The sequence below is a fragment of the Lissotriton helveticus genome, chromosome 4_1, assembly GCF_964261635.1.
Source record: "Lissotriton helveticus chromosome 4_1, aLisHel1.1, whole genome shotgun sequence".
Classification (NCBI taxonomy): domain Eukaryota; kingdom Metazoa; phylum Chordata; class Amphibia; order Caudata; family Salamandridae; genus Lissotriton; species Lissotriton helveticus.
In genome coordinates, this window is record NC_136063.1 from 1,251,841,084 (window position 1) to 1,251,858,363 (window position 17,280).

Here is a 17,280-nt window from a genome sequence, read left to right on the forward strand (position 1 = left end):
TGCATCACTCGAAGTGAAAGAAAAAACATATAAAAATGTGACTGAAAACTATTTTTCTCGTCTTGTAAACATGTTAAATGCATCTCAAAACTCAAACGAAAAGAACAATTGTATTTCTGAATTGTACCTTTGAGAACTGATTCATTTCCATACGTTTTTTGTCAAGAAAGATACATATATAGTACATTATTTCAAGTACAAATTTTCAGAGATGAAAAGGAAAGATTTAAGAAAGGAATTGAGTTTAAGGCCTTCTCACATTTCTGAAACAACAAAGAATGAAGTGCGAAAGTGGAAGTTGGGCTGTCCATCCACAGGGCACCTCAGGGTCTACAATCTAAAGTATGTTGTGGGTGAAATGAAAAGAGACAAGCCCACATCCACATAGTGTGGCAGGCTGCATCGCAAGGCCCTCCTTACAATGGGAAAACCTCCGAAGAGGCACTTCTTCACCACAGACTTATATGTCAGTTTGGTCGCCAAAGGTTTCATTAATGGTTGGGGATGATACTCAGTAGTCATTCTCCTCTACCTCCCTTCTTAGAATGTCTTAAATAGGGCTTTTGGCTAAAGAGTGCTCAGTGGAGAGTCCGATAACTATGCCCACTAACTGAAGAACCTATCCTCGGACTGGAAATAACAGATTCTCTCTCTTCCACCAATCCCCTGCGAAGAGGAATGGAAGGAAACAAGGAGAGTAACCCATTGACAGAGGATCTTAGGACCCATTTCAACATAGACCAAATAGTTCTCGTTTAAATAAAGGGGACTTGGATCAAACAGCACTATAGAACATGCATGATTTAAATTCGAACTGGTTTTCAACCCATAACGAGAGTTTGCGCCCTCCTCGCTTTAGAGACCTCGTGGAATTTCCTCAGGCCTACAATCAGCATAATTCCACCATGCAGGGCCTGTAAAATCAGATGATCAATTGTGATGAACACCTAGATGAAGTCCTGAAAGATTGGCACATTCATTTACAAATTGTGAAATATTTGCCTGATATTATCGACAGCAGGCAAAACGCCTTCAGGCCCCTAACATGAAACCTAGTGCTCACTAGTTAGTGGCCTAAAAGATACCGAATGTAGCTGTAATCACAACTGAAAGGCCACAAACAACCCAAAGACTTGGCTCTTAGTAGGAAGTTATGCATTGGGACAGGCAGTGCTACACTGCTTTGGATCCAGGTAAGGTTTCATCAGAAGAGTTGTAAATAAGCTGGAGAAAACAAGCGCTCCCAGCGCAAAAGACTAGCATATATGCTAGACAAAAGTCTATGCTCTGGCGTTTAATAGAAGGAAACACCTTCAGGGCATACCACTAACTCGTTGTCTTACACCCGGAGCACTTGCTCCGACAACCAATGTGCATTCCTTCCAGAAGAAGATAAAACCAGTATTATCATATTGTGGAGTAGTGTGGCTCACTGGTTAGAGGCGGCAGGCCTGAGAGCAGAAGTCAGCCTGGGACCAGGGTTCAATTCCCGACGCGGCAGGGTCGTGGACCTTGGTCAGCGGACTTGACAATTCTCGCTTCGGTGCTTACTCTAATCAGGGGTTCCACTCGGCAACTCTGGGCATTAGCTTGCCTAATCTCCACAACGGCCCCACCAATTCCGGGGATGCCTGGCTCCACCTTGGGGACTCCCAGCAAGGGACCATCCCACAGGGAAAGCCAGGACGGGTTCCCCAGAGTTATACAGCGCCGGGACGCCCCGTTGCTGGGGCAGCTGTGCGCTTTACAAGTATACTACACATCATATAAAGTATGCCTGGCTGAAATTTTATTTACACGGAGGTAATTATGCAACTTACTGAGAATACACCATTATGAAACAATGGATACATTTGGGGAGACATTTTACAGCGAGATGTACCGTTTGGGATTTTTACCTGAGCGGCATTTCAGATTTCTTTACCCAGCTGGACCAAACAAGGATTTTTTTGAGTGTGAAACTACAAACCAGAACGCCCGAGTTTTTAAACTTCAGCAAACGGAAATGAACTCAAAATGACTTTTTGTAAGTTGAATTTTTACCTGAATGTACAGTTCTGTTCATCTTTTGACTGAGATGCATTTTTAATATTTAGGAGTAATTTTGTGGTAATTTTGCGTTGAGGAAATGGGGTGTATGATATGGTGTGGTAGTGTAACCTCACTGTGAAATACACTTACCAACCTCCTTAGAACCCTTAGATTTCGTCTGTCAAACCCTCAGCTCAATCCTGGGTATCTGTGGCACTAAGCAGCAAGGCTTGCACAGAGGAACAAGCGTTAAGCATCTAGCATTGAGGAGAGGATGAAGCCTTACGGCTAGAGCGGTAAAGCTGGTGAACCGGGTTCGAGTCTCGGCAACGACTCAACATCCTGTGATTCTGGGCAAATGACTTGATCTCCCCATGCCTAACAAAAATGAATGAGTCCTTCTGGAAAGAAACTGGTGCTCATGTACAGGCTCTGAAACCTGATGTCTCAGGTCTAGTTAGCGCTATATAAAACTCTTTAAAAACAAACACAAACACTAGAACAATTGCAGAAGACAGTGCCACGCCACTTAAGAAATCCAACACCAATTTATAAAAATAGACTGTATTTTTATAAAAATGTATACACTAGAATGAAAAAGATGCAGTAGAAGGTTCCGGAGATTTAAATTTTACCAGCAATAATAAATCAGTGCAAATTCACTCTTAACTGTGAACAAGCTTTAGCAAAAATCGGACACTTCAAAACTTTTTCAAGGAGATTTAGATAAGTGTCAGTGCGGTCGGTCAGAAGTACTTAGGGCAACCAACTCTGGTAAAGAGCTTGCTAGGGGGACCAGCAAGGTCCTCTAGAACAGTTACCTTCACAGGTATAGTAGCCCTTCAGCAGTTAGCATTACCACCAACTTCACTATGCTCTATCCCAAATATCAAACAGTTTACTGAAGTCCTAGAATTTAACTCCTTACAAGCTCAACTATGAACGGGTGAGATAGGTACAAGCAAATAACCTTGATTTTTCGTACTATTGTCAAAAACTCGCACAACACCTGATTTACTTTGAGCAACATGGGAAAAAGAAGGCGTGGGCTTATCAGATAAGAATTTGAGATGCTAGGATGACCCCTAGAGTGATCGCCTTCGCCACACAATTTAGGCTAATACAATTGGAAATACAATTGCAAATACTACATACGGCGTTGATTACCTAGTCCAAACTTTGGCAGTATGGGAAGGCTCCCTTTCCTGAAGGTCTTGGGTGTGGGAACAGTGAGGGTGATTTTTTCCATACTATGTGGACATGCTCTGCTTGTACAAATCTAGGGATGCAGGATGTTTCTGTTGGATTAGACTGTTATATATCTTATGTCATGTCTACCTTACTGAGCTGCTAATCTAAATTTAAACTATTTGAATGTCCCTCTTCTCAATGTGTAAAGTGGGAAGCAGAATGACGAATTCAGGGAAATGTCTTGCATGTAGTATACATTATGAAATTTTATAAAAGTATATCATAAAAAAAAAAGGAGAAGGTCATTGCACTTCGTGGATGGTTGCCTTGCTCCATTTCTGCCCACATTAAGTTTTGGGGATGAGGAAATCAAACAGTTATTTTGTCAGAGTACAAATGCAACAGGACATTAAACTTATAATTGAGAACCAGTGTGTGGTCATAGATGCATTTACTTTGCTGACATGACAATATTTTAACTGCTGAATTGTGGCTTTTTTGTTCATAACTGCTTGATGTTTGCATGCCTTCGCCTGGTATAGCAGCACAGTGGTGCTCACTGATCCTCCGTGTGTGTTCATTTGTTTTGCCATCCAGATAATATTTTGTTAGATTTGCTAAACTATTGCCAAACATTCACACTAACAAAAAGCCAGACCTGCTGGGTTTGGCAATGCTTGTTTTTAATATTATTCGAGACAAGCCTTCAGGTTAGCTACATCTTCGTTAATATTAATGGTGTGGAAACCCCGAGTGTTTTTCACTTACTGTACCGTGTCTTAACAACAACCAATTGAAAGTGCATGAGTGACGATAGCATTGAAAGGAACTTGCTCCAGAAATTAAATTCGCAGAGCTCTGTTGGTAGGGGAGAGTGTTTTAGATTCTCTAAGGATCCACGACTAGAGCCTGTAATCTATTATCATGGAGTGAATATGCTTCCTTGCGCACTTCCATTGTAGGCTAACTTGGTCCAGAAGGAGTTCGAGAAGGATGGTTTCATTCACTGTATCAAGAGGTCAGAAAGCCAGGGTACACTGTATTCATTACAAACCCTTAACAGTTTACCTATACACAACTGCCAGGGACATCGTCTAAAAGCAATTTATATGGGCAAAAGCCAGACTGGCTATCTTCGCGGTGATGCTTTCTCCAGTATCTTGCAGTGAAATGGAGCACTGCTCCAGGGCCCTTTCTGATCCATGCACCAGGGAAGTTACGCATGTCAACAAGTACAACTAGGCCGCAGAAGTTGAAAAGCTAAAATGTCTTAAGAAAGTTATGTGTTGTGAAACATGGTTTCAATCTGACCAATATACGTGTAGCCTCACCCAAAGGCAAGGATGCTCATAATTACCAAAATACCTTTGTCTTAAATATGAACCTGTTGAAACGCTTCAATGATGATGCTCTTATGATTTGGCAAGGTTCTGTAGTACAACCTTTGTGGCTTTAGAAATGGGTGAATATACAAAGCTCTGTGCCTCGAGTTATCTATAGTTAGATCTTTTGCTAGAGCTATAGCAAATATAATACAGTGGTGCGCATATGTGAGAAGCTGGCCTGGTATCTGATGTCCACCAATTTAAGTGAGCACATTTCACCAGTCAAGACAACCCGTATGGTGATTTAGGAGGTCTCAGACAACCTTAGTAAGCTCTCCAAGTGGTAGCTGTGGAGAGCAGCCTTCAGGCTTAGTCTGGAAGGAGTTTAAAGCAGCTTGTTTCACCAGAATGCAATCTTATAGTATAGATTGAATTAAAGATAATCACTCCAAGTATTTATAAAAAATATGTATTTACTATAGAATACTCTCTAGTACGTTCCAATATCTCCAACAAGGAGATAAACACAAGGCACAAAATACTTTAGCAAAGTAACACAGTAAATAGCACGGAATAAACAGTGGTCCCGGGGGTCAAACCATATACTAAGAAAGTGGTATAAGAGCCACGACCCGAGTCAGGACAATGTCAAGAGGACCCCAAGGAACCACCCAAGGTGAGTGAGTAGGGACCCCATGGAGGACGGATGCAGTGTGGGGACACAACAGCATGGTCCGTACAAGTCTATATGCAAGTCGCAGTTGGATTTTTAATGATTAAGGACCCTTCCCAGTGGACACTGGAGGAACCCCTTGGAAGACAGAAGGTTGGAGAGCCACCCCAGCCATGGATACCCTGGTACCCAGATTACCTACACCGGGGAAGCCGGATGCAATTGTGTGAAGTGGTGTCAGAAAGGGCAGTCAAACCCAATCAAGGACTTCAGGAAAGTGCAGCCGCTGAAAGAGAAAGTGTCTGTGGAAATCCAAACATGGAAATCCAAACGTGGATTCTTGAAGAGGAGTACCTGAAAGCAGAGGGGACAGAGTCTGTCACTCAGGAGTGACCAGGAGACTTGGAAGATGAATGCCCTCCGATGTCGGGTGCTTCAGGGAAGATGACAATGACCTTGACTCTGCAGCTGTGAGGACCAGGCAATGCTGTGGAGGACCAGGACCCGGGTACGAGCGGTCCTACGAAGGATGTCAAGTGCTGAGGGGTTGGTTCCCGGCAGGAGCACCAACAAGCCTTGGCAAATGCAGCGCATGCAGGAAGAGAGAAGGTGCAAAATTGGGACCAGCAAGGTCCAGGGGACTCACCACAAGCAGGGGAGTCAGGGCAGGCCCTGAGCAAATAAGGGAGCCCAAAAGAAACAACAGTGACCCTCAAGTGAACCCACAGGCCGGAGGCACTGGAGTCACAAGAGGACCTCAAGCCGCTCACCAAAAGATGCCGGCCATGATGCGGCTGAAGATTCTGGTCACTGGAGGTGCTCAAGGTTGGGGGCTACTTGGAGCCCGAAGATCTTCTTGCAAAGAAGCCAACAAGCCTTTGCAACTGCAAGTCAGACACGGTGCACAGGGGTTCGGTTATTGCAACCCTCATGAGCGATACAGGCCTCAAACTTGGTGAAAGAGCAGGGCAGGCCTCGGGAGCTGTGTAAAACCATCACCTGTGTTGCAGAGCCCACGGCGTACGGAGGAGCTCAGGACCTGCAGACCGATCAACTCAGTTGCGGTGCCTGCAAATGCAGGGGAGTGACTTTTTCAATCCAAGGAGGATTAATCAGGTGTCATTGATGCTTCACAGGCCTTGGAAGGTTCCTGTATGATGCACAGGCAATGCAGCAGACTGGAAGGGAGACAAAGTCAGGCCCAAACGAAGTCCAGAGTGCCCAGACGGTAGAAGTGTAGTGGTGTCTGATCTAAATCTTATCCCACGGCGAATCTAGGGACCTACACCCAGGTATGCCCTTAAGTAACCAGGGTAAGGGCTGGATGATTCAGGAGACCCTCCCAGGGGAGGGTCTGGACAGGGGGGAGGTTACTCCCATGTACTTTGTCCAGTTTCACACCAGAGCGGGAGCCTACGGCCCCCAGAACTGGTTTGAACTGGACTATGCATAGGGGCACCAAATGTGTCCCTCATGCAGACTTTCTGGTGCTGGCAAGCACACCCACCCAGCCCTAACACACTAAATCCTGTCTGGGAGGTCACCACACCTCCCTGTGACAGGATGCCTGTTGTTCTACCTTCCCCTGCTTGAACTTGGCTCAGCAGCAGGAGGGCAGAAATATGTCTCTGGTCGGCAGGAACCATTTTGTGCTGTCCAGGACTAGAAGGCCAGTACCGGGAATACTGAGAACCTAACGGAGGGCACTTCCAGTGAAATCATATCCCTCACACCATTTAAGGTTTGGCGGCATGATTTCAACATATTTGATACCAAACATGATAGGATTTGTTGCAGCCGTTTGAGATGTTCATCGCATAATTACGCGGTGCCACTCTATATAGTATACGGCTGCTTCACTGACAACCCGGGAGAATGGACTCCGTAGGGGGAAGGGGTTTCCTGCTCACTTGGAACCAAGCACCCTGCCTTCAGAATTGCAAAGGCCAACTATAGGGGTGACTTACAGGTTTTAAATGCAGTGACCCTTAGATATAGTGAGCCTATATCTTTAGTAAGAGGTGGAAGCAACAACTTACACAGGCTGCAATGGCAGGCCTGTAGTTCCATTTTGAATGGTCTCTCATGGGTGCCATAATATATGGAAATGCAATAGGTCTCGCATTAGAAAAGTTGTAGCTATTGGTCTTGTAAATGAAAAATATTTTATTTATGTGTTGGTTTTTAAAATAGCTAAATTGATAGCTTTGTCATTTACAATGCCAATAGTTATAACTTTCACGAATGTGACACCTATAGCATTTGTAATGCAACATGTTTTGTATTTACGTGACTTAGATGGCAGCTCTGGTCGTTAGGCCACATCTGCGGTTTACCTGCAGCACAGAGTACTACTACATTAAGTGGTGTGACAAGCAGAAGTAAAAGAACTCCAGTTTCATTCTAGCCATTTCACATGAAGCTAATTAAGGCTGATATACAAACCACATGATTTAGTTAAGCACAGCAGAAGTTGCCATCAACAACTGACGCAGATGATCGACAGGCTTATTACAGAAACATGTCTTCACATTACGGTGTCAATCCCACCGAAAGGCCTTGTACATAGTACCTGGGGGAAGCACACACCATACTATGGCTGGCTTCGGACAAATGTAATTTGCCAGCAATCTGCCAAGGTTATCAATGTGACAGCACTCTTCATAAGAGCAGGCTGGCTACACGTGCCCTGGTTAATTTTACCATTAACATCATGGCCGTTTTCAAAACTATAATTCAACATAAAATCAGAAATGTCACTCGAGACCTTGCCACACATTTGGCCAGTCTGCACTTATTTCGCTCGAGCCATAGTGTTAGGCTTGTTTACTAGCCAAGAAAATGCTCTTACGTATAACTCAAAAGTGCTAGCTTTTTGCCTCATTTATGTATTTTCCAAAACTTTAGTAAGAAAAAAATACTACCTGTACCTTTCACAAGTACAGTTACTGAAACCTAGAAACAATCCAGACAATAGCAGGAAATGAAGAAAAACGCCCTGGCCATTTGATGTTAAAAGGCTGATTGGTTAACGAAAATGACCAAGCAAAACCCACCCGTCCCTTTCAGAGAGCTACCTTCGACCTCGTCTTATTTTTAGGTGCTTTACGTTGCACACAGCATCACATGACATGATGCAACTGCTAGAATGAAAACTGCCTCTTCAAGGACAAAATCATTACTCACAACCACATATAAGAAACCACCTCTTATAGGTATTACCAACCGTATCAGATGTAATTCGAGGTGGGAAAATTACGGAATTGCACATTCAAATATGGCGCGAATAACGAGTTAGGGAAGTACACGCTATGTGGATAGTCCTTTTTCTATGTCTGATACCGGATGGGGGTATTTTAAGACAGTTCAACATGGCGCGGGTGCTGAACGCCAGGAATTATTGTTTCGGAAGACGAGATATCGTCACAGGTGAGACTACACCTATATACAGGTCCACTTCGTGGCAGCGATAAATCTGTTTAATACGGGATGCCGCGCTTTATGAGTAGTTATGGGTCGTGTAGCGCGCCAATAGGGCGGTTCGAAATTGACTCAAATATAGTGAATTAATCATTGTACTGGTTATGTCTAACCCTGTTTCGAGTATGGGTTTGATAAATAGTGACCTTGCATTGCACAAGAACGTAGATGACCATGTCTCTAATGACGATGGAAATGACCTTTCTTAATCGGTAGGGTGCCATCTGTTTTAATTTAACTATAGGAGGAAAATACCCAAGTAATACAGCATGGAGAGAGACTGACTTTATCATATTACCTACGGGCAAGAAAAACGTGAGGAATAGAGTGAGTATTCACTGTAACTGAATTACTGTTGTTCTCAGACGTGTGTATGAATATGCAAGATCTAGGTTCTAAATAGCTGTTCTTTCCGATAGTTCAGAGGATATCCGAACCCCAATACGTTGCGGTAGGGGTGACAAACAAGAAACTAGAGGCCGAACTGAGTAAATTAAGGTACATATAATTCCTGTAAATTGGGGTTAAATCGTGATCTTGACGTGGGACATATATCTTTTTCTAATCAGAGTTATCTGTCTATATCTATCTATTTTTCACAAATCACATATTGATTGTCTTAAACAATGTCAGTACATTTAGCTGACAGGATAAGAACCTGGTGGTGGGATCCTCCTTTCATCACTACAAATCTACACCTTCGTAGGTGGCTATAATTCCCAGCACTTTGGATTTGGGTGACATTGCATTAGCTGCATGATGCTGATAAATTGCCACACGCTATAAATAGGACTCTTTGTAATCAGAGTTCTTGATATAGTTAATTTTGTTATTAAGTATATATGTTTAATGATTTTAAACTATAAAATTACATTGTTCTAGCCTTGAAGAAGTCTGTGGATTAACACCATTTCAGACGAAACACGTGTCGGCTAGGAAGTTTTATGAACTATCAACATATGAAATAAAAGAAAGAAAAAGAAGAAAATTACAGTGATTTGTGATTTGTTCGTTGGTTGCAAAGTAACTTTTCTGCGTTAGCTCAGGATAAATGTTGTTCCACAACCCATGGAAGTCAAGAAAGTCTTTTGTAATTCTGCTCTTTTGAGTGATGGCAAGACGTGGCATTTTTCTTCATTGTCACTGTGTAAGGATGGGGGGGACCATGTCTCATTCTCAATGCACTCCAAGTGTCAGATGATTCCTATTCTCAAGACTACGATTGGATTCTGGATCGTGAGGCTGTTGGAGAGTCTCATCCAAATGGTACAAACGATGTATTTTCGGGTACAAACGATGTATCTTCTGGGTGTGAGAACACTTCTGATAGTTCACAGGTGGAGGACAGTAGTAGTAAGTTGAGCGAGGAGACATCGGAAGAATACAGGTATCAGACCACCAGCGATACTAATGTTCATTTAGATGATTCTGTTTTTTAAGATGTTACATCTCAGGACATCAGTTTAAATGACGAGCCGACAGTGAGCAGATATGGGAGAGTGGTCAAACCTCCAGCTAAGTTACACGATTTCGTACGTGAATAGCATTTGGTCTCTTCTCCTTTCCAATCAGTCTCACTCAAGGTTCCCTACAGTCCTTGTTTTTATTGATAAGATGTGTTGTGTTTACTTCTATTATTGTGATATGCAATGTATTAGCACGCGCGCCCTGCCTTAGCACGCGCACCCTGCCATAGCACTATGACGTCAGTGTGTTCCACATGGAACACTGGAGTATGACAGTTTGAGCGGGGAGTTGCTGCGAGAGGCTCTTGGCAGTAGACGTGCCTTGGTGTTAGTGTTCATACTTAAATAAAGAAGTTATCCACTTACCTGGACCATTTGTCTTCTTTACACACATCTTCCCCTTTATGGATATATCATGACATGACAAAATCTTTAAAGTGTGTAGGTAATTTACAAATTCTTCTTGGAGGTAAAACAGAGTCATTGTAGGAGGGGACAGGAGCAACAGGAGGAGTAACAACAGAATGAATACGGAGGCGGATTCTACAACAGAGCAAAGGTATTAGAAGAAGAAAGAGAGGAAGGGCAAAGAGAGAGCAAAGAATGGAAATGGTAGAGAGATAAGAACGTTACACTCCTTAAGCAGGCAAAGTCACAACTTTGACAGCATCCTGCTTAAGAGCGTGCTACCCATCTGCAAACCGCTTCGAGGTCTAGTCGGACAGAAAGCAACAAGGTGCGTCTTCATGTCACTGAAAGAAGATTTTGACAGGCGTGCATGTGGTGATTGCATGTTACTTTAAGAGCTGTTAGAATTATTATGTGTAATGGAATCTACTGCATTGCTCTGTACTGAATAGGAATGCTATGATCTCATTTATGCTGTTCCTGTTTGTGTTACTGCATGCACTTTGCTTCTCCTGAAGTTCATCTCGAATAAATACCTGAATACCATTTCAAGGAGTTCGTCCCCTTTATGAAGATGTCACTACAGAATTGGCAACGAGATGGGCACAACTTGTGATTTCAACCTCCACAGCGATTTCTTCTCTTTTAACGTTCACCTTCGTTTTGCTACTCAACTACAATCGTGAGTAACTCAAGGGAACATTTATATTTTTATGTTCCTTTTCTCTTTTTTTTTCGTGTGGGGATTATCACAACGTTGTGGCTCCAGCGTTTCCCGTCAGTGAACCTCTCGCGTGTACTTCTACTTCTAACTGTTCTGAAAGGGAAAGCACCTAAAAGACGCGAGGGAGAAGAACCACGGTGTGTTTTGGTGAAAACCTCATCGTTTTTGGGAAATGTGTGCTACTTTTACTGGATCTAGCGTGTGATTCGGTTCATTAGCGTTTTACATTTTTCAAAAGGATTAACGCTTACCGGCTTCACAGCTCCTCGCTCTCACGCACGCAGCAGCATCTCCGTGAACAATTGAACTCTACACGCGCACACACTCAGTGCTTCAACGCGCATCTACGTGCTTTCCTCCACATCACAAGCGTCATCACGCTCTCCACCGCCATCTTGTGGTTGCTAGGACAACGCGACCACTGAAACGAGGAACATTTTCTCCGATCTTCGTGTGGGTATTTATGACTTTATTTCAATTGATCTTTCAAGCGCTTTCCTCAACAATTTAATTGCGCATTTGTGTTTCAAGAAGCTTATTTTTCCTGTTTTTAGCTGTAAAGTGCATGCAGCGTGAAGCGTATACTTGAAGTCCATTCTTTTCGTTCTCTTTCAAAATCAATAAAAGACCACTTTATTTTTCCTGCAACCTACAAATATTTGCAGTATTCTGTGACATTATTTTTTCCAACATGTCTGTTGAAGCTACACCTTCGAGGTCAAATCCAACAGGAGATACCAACTTAAACAGAGACACCCATATACCTTACCTACAAATTAATTCTCCTAAAGAATTTTTATCAATTCCAGGAGAACCAGTCGTGTCATGGTTAGACTGGAAGGAGTACTTTTTGAACTATATAGCGAACTTAGAAGACGTCAATGGGGTCTTTACTCCTGAAAGAAAAAAAAGAATGTTATTGTACTCTTTAGGTCCTGAAGGACTTCGTATTTTTAATGAAATGCACAAACATCAAAATGCAGATGGAGATTTGGATGTGTTTAAAGCAGCCATTGTAGATCTTGATGACCATTTTTCTCCTGTAGTATGTATTGCTGTCACCAGACATTCTTTTTTCCATAGGAAGCAGCAAAAACATGAGTCCATTGAAGAGTATGTTTCTAGTTTGAAAAAGTTAGCTGCAAAATGCAAATTTGCGCAGTTGCATGACGATCTGATTAGAGATCAGATTGTTATGTACTCTAAAAATAGAACATTGCAAGAGAAATTGTGGGTGGAGGGTGATAATTGCTTGAAAGATATTATTGCTTTAGTGAAAAAAGCTGAACTATCAGAAAGGTGTGCTAAAGTTACTTTGTCACAAGATAAAAAGGAAGAAGTGGTTGGTAAGATTGTGGAGAAAAATAATTTTTATACCAGTCAGAAAAAATTCGAAAGGAAAAAACCGAATCGTTTTGACAAAAAAAAGTATGAAAACAAGGAACAGAAAACCTTTAGCAATGTAATATGTTACAGGTGTGGTAGTTATGCGCATTCCGCCACGTATGAGAGATGTCCAGCCAAAGCGGCTAAGTGTTTAGAGTGTGGTTTAATTGGACACTTTTCAAGGGTTTGTAATCGCAAATCTAAACAAAAACCCAAAAGCAAAATAGCTTGTGTTCAAGAAGATAGTGATAACAATTCATCTTCCTCAGAGAATGATTCACATGTTAATCTGATAAAAAGAAAAGATGTGGTAGTAAACATTACAGGTTCTTCCTCATCTAAACCGTTGTGTCTAATATCAGTAGGAGGTATTGTCATCCAGGTGGCTGCAGATTCCGGATCCCCTTACACAATTGTTTCACAAGATGTTTGGAGGGATCAGTTTGTGGACAAAATAGGCCCTTGGTTAGAAACCAATGATGTTTCCGCTGAAAGCTATACTGGGAATGATATTGATTTTTTAGGTTTTAGAACACTAATTTTCCGTTTTAAAGAAAGGAAAGCAATCGGAAAGTTGTATGTGGCTAGAGTTGGTCCATCCGTTTTAGGTTGGAAGGACCAGAAATCCCTAGATATCATTCTTAACCCCAATAGCAAAGAACAAGTCTTGATTTCATGTGAGTCTGAAGATACAAAGAAGTGGGTACTTAAGGAGTTTCCTGAGGTATTTTCGGGTCATATGGGAAAACTCAAAGGTTTTACTCATTGTATCCATTTAAAAGAAGGTGCAATCCCGAAAGTGCATAAAGCTAGAAATATACCTTTTATAATACGTGATGAAGTTAAAGGAGAATTGGACAAAATGTTAGACAATGAAGTGATTGAGCCCGTTGAAGCAGCTGAGTGGGTTTCGCCCTTGGTCGTAGCTCGCAAGTCCAATGGCAAGGCCCGTCTCTGTGTAGATTTAAGATACCTCAACAATAACATTTTGGTGGACCAATTTCCCTTACCAAGGATTGATGAAATGCTCTCCTTGACACGAAACGCAAAATGGTTTTCTACACTGGACTTATCAGCTGCATATCATCAGGTTGTCCTAGACAAGAACAGTAGGCATTTCACATCCTTCTGCACACCTTTTGGCTGTTATAGGTTTAAGCGAATGCCTTTTGGCCTAGCGTCAGCCGCTGCAGTATTTCAGCGTTTGATGTCTAATCTCTTCAGCCATATCCCTGAAGTCGTATTTTTCCAGGACGATATTTTAATTATGGGGAGAGATAAAACGCATCATGACTCTATCCTTAGAGAAGTCCTAGAAATACTTAGAAGCAATGGTCTGGTGGCTGAAGGAACCAAATGTAAGTTCTCAGAAGAGTCCCTTACATACTTGGGACATGAGATTGGCACTTTCGGTATCAGACCCAAGACAGAATTAGTTGAGGCCATTCTTGAAGCTTCTGCACCCAAATCCAAGGACGATCTGCGATCCTTTTTGGGTTTAGCAGAATTCTATGCTAAGTTTGTAAATAATTTTTCCCAGAAGACGTACGATATGCGTCTTTTGATGAAAAACAAGGTTGTGTTTGAATGGACTGATGCTTGCCAACAAGCGTTTGAAAACATAAAGAGAGACATTGCACAGGCACCATCACTACAAGGTTTTGATCCTCATGCCGAATCCATTATAACCACGGATGCAAGTGCTACTGGCATTGGTGGTGTTCTCACACAAGTAACTAGTTCAGGGAATGAAGTAATTATAGCTTTTGCTTCTCGTTCATTGTCACCTTCCGAAGTAAAGTATTCGGTAATAGAGCGAGAGGCATTGGCATGTGTGTGGGCCATGGAGCATTACAGAAAATATGTATGGGGGAAGAAATTTTTACTAAGGTCTGATCACAAACCTTTAACGAAACTACTAACCACTGATGGTCTTTCCAGAGCTTCTGCCAGGATTGCTAGATTGTCAATGAGATTACAGGATTATGTATACGATGTGAAGTATGTGCCTGGTACCAAAAATGTCATAGCTGATTTTTTGAGCCGGTTTTCTTTACCGCTCAGAGAATTAGACAATGATCCATGGAAGGATTACTGTGTGGCTGGTGTTTTTGATGAAGTTCCTGGTCTTTCTAAACAAGTCTGGCAGAAGGAGTACCAAGATGACGCAGTTTTGCATGAGGTCAAGGAGAGAATTGTTAATGGATGGTCTAATGAATCTAAGGCCGATCCTAATTTAAGGCCATTTTGGGAGGTCAGGGACGAGTTAAGTGTTGAAAGCGATTTTGTCTGCAGAGCTGGAAGAATTGTTCCCCCATCTGGCATCAGGAACAAGATTATCGATATTGGCCATGAAGGACACCCTGGTATAGCTCGTACCAAAAGAAACATTAAAATTTTGTATTGGTGGCCTAGGATTGACATCGATATAGAGAGAAAAGTTCGTGAATGTTTCAGTTGTGAGCAAGCAGACAAAACTCAGAAGACCTTGAATCCCCCTTTGTCGTCTTTAGGGTGTCCTAATTTACCTTGGGAATGTGTTGCATTAGACATTCTTGGACCTGTTTGTTGGCAGGATGGTTCTTTGAAGTATATTTTAGTTTTAGTTGATCTTTTTTCTAGATGGTTGGAAGTTGACATTGTTCATGTTGTGGATACTAAAGCAGTAATTAGATTTCTGGAAGGATGTTTTTTGAAAGAGGGTTTTCCAGCCTCAATTTTAACGGACAATGGCGTCCAATTTAAGTCTGAGGCTATGAAGGTATTTTTGGACAATATTGGAATTGAACAGAAGTTTACAGCTTTGTATCACCCTAGGGGTAATTCTGTCGTTGAAAGAGTCAACAGAGTTATAAAAGGGGTTTTGCAATTGGCAAAAAGAGCTAATAAGAATTTTGAGGATGAATTGAACAAACTTATTTGGTCATATAGGATTACCATTCATGACACTGTTGGTGAGAGCCCTTTCGGTTTGATGCGTGGGAGATTTCCCCATTGTAAAATCAACCCAGGTTGGATGGGCAGGAGCCAAAAGTATCTTTGGGATACTGATCGTGTTAAACACTCCATTACTACCTCACAGGATAAGAATAAGGAGCTTTTTGATAGCAAACATGGTACTAGAGAAGTGTCTGTAAAAGTTGGACAGTGGGCCAGAGTAAAGTCTGGAAGAAGATCTGGTAAATTGGAATCCAGGTTCTCAGATCCTATGCGTATCACTAGGGTTATGAGGAACACCGTTCAGTTGGAGGATGGAAGCATTCATCACATGAGTCGCATAGCTTTAGCCAAGCAGGGTGTTACTGCAAAAAGCTGTGAGCATGTATGTAGGGATTATTGGTGGTTGAATGTCTTTTCAAATCTAAAGGAGGGGGATGTGCGGGATGTTGTTGATGCTTTTGATGATGCGGTTGTGCCTGGAACTAGTTCTTCTGTTCCTGAATGTCTCAATCGTTCTCTCGCACCTCTCTGTCCTGATGCAAATACTAGGGGTGGTCCTTGTCCTCATCTTGAGAATCCTGCAGATGTTGTTTCCGACCTTCCGTCTGCACAGCACAACGGAGGTAAAAAAAGTTCAGACACGAGTGCCTCACAGACTGACACAGCGCTACAAACAATTTCGAAAGTTTTTTGATGCACTTATTTGGAACTGCGCAGACTTTGAGCCGTAAGTTAACCCTGGTGTGGACACCTATCAGAAAACGTAGTAAAAGCACGGCAATATGCGCAACACGGCATTAATGCTACCATGGGGTGCTCGCGCCGCTACCCTTCACCCACTGCAGGGCTCCCGTGACCTCAGAGGCTGATGGATGACAAGGGCAGCCTGAGGGTCCTCAACCATTTTGAGTATAAATAAGCAGGCTCGCCCCGGCGGACTCGAGGCACTTACCACGACGTGCGCCCCGGCCAGCTTCAGCGGCTTGGGGCTGATGAGCGGGGACACCATGTAGAGCAGCAGCACGAAGGCCACGGTGAAGGCAGCGACCAACAGCAGCATGGTGCGAGCGGGCACTTCCGGGCCACCGGTAGGCAGACACGCCCGGTTGTTTACCTCCACCCCCTCGGCATGCAGGGAGCCGAGCGGGTGTCCGAGCCGCAGTAGAGAGCTCTCGGGTGAGTTCACCCCGTCTCTGGCAGCCGCAGCCGCCGCACTCTTGTTTTTCCGGTGACTTTTGATGAGGTTTCCGCGTCGCTCTTCGCTGGCGTGAGAAGCCAAGGCTCGGAGGCCGCCCTCTACCGGCCAGAGGGAGTAGTGCAGCCCTGCCCACGCCAGCTTGACGGCCAGGGATGTGAGAAGAGGACTCGACTCACCTCAGGCTCCCAAATGTTAATAACAGAGTGACATTTCATCAAGAAAAGAGCAAATCAGTCTTGTCCGTATCAATATTTGTACGACCTGTGTACTCCATATAATCACAATAATTCGTTATCTACTTTCATAATCAGAGTTTATATAGTTATCAAGTTTTCATTTATTTTATGTGTGACATTTCTGTCCAATGAGATTCTCTGTGAAATTTTGACAGGTGCGACACTTTGGGTGACATTTTTTTTCAAGAGGAGCACAAATCAGTCATGTCCGTATAAGCACAT

The 17,280-nt window shown here is 42.9% G+C and overlaps 1 protein-coding gene across 1 annotated transcript in view; it reads right to left on the minus strand.

Annotated features, from left to right (window-relative positions):
• KDSR (3-ketodihydrosphingosine reductase) overlaps positions 1 to 16,891 on the minus strand; it is a 332,881-nt gene extending 315,990 nt beyond the window's left edge. The window contains exon 1 of the mRNA XM_078687801.1: positions 16,577 to 16,891. Within this exon, the coding sequence (XP_078543927.1) occupies positions 16,577 to 16,684 (108 nt within the window). The 5' untranslated portion in view covers positions 16,685 to 16,891. The remainder of the gene's footprint in view (positions 1 to 16,576) is intronic.
• Positions 16,892 to 17,280: the final 389 nt, after the last annotated feature.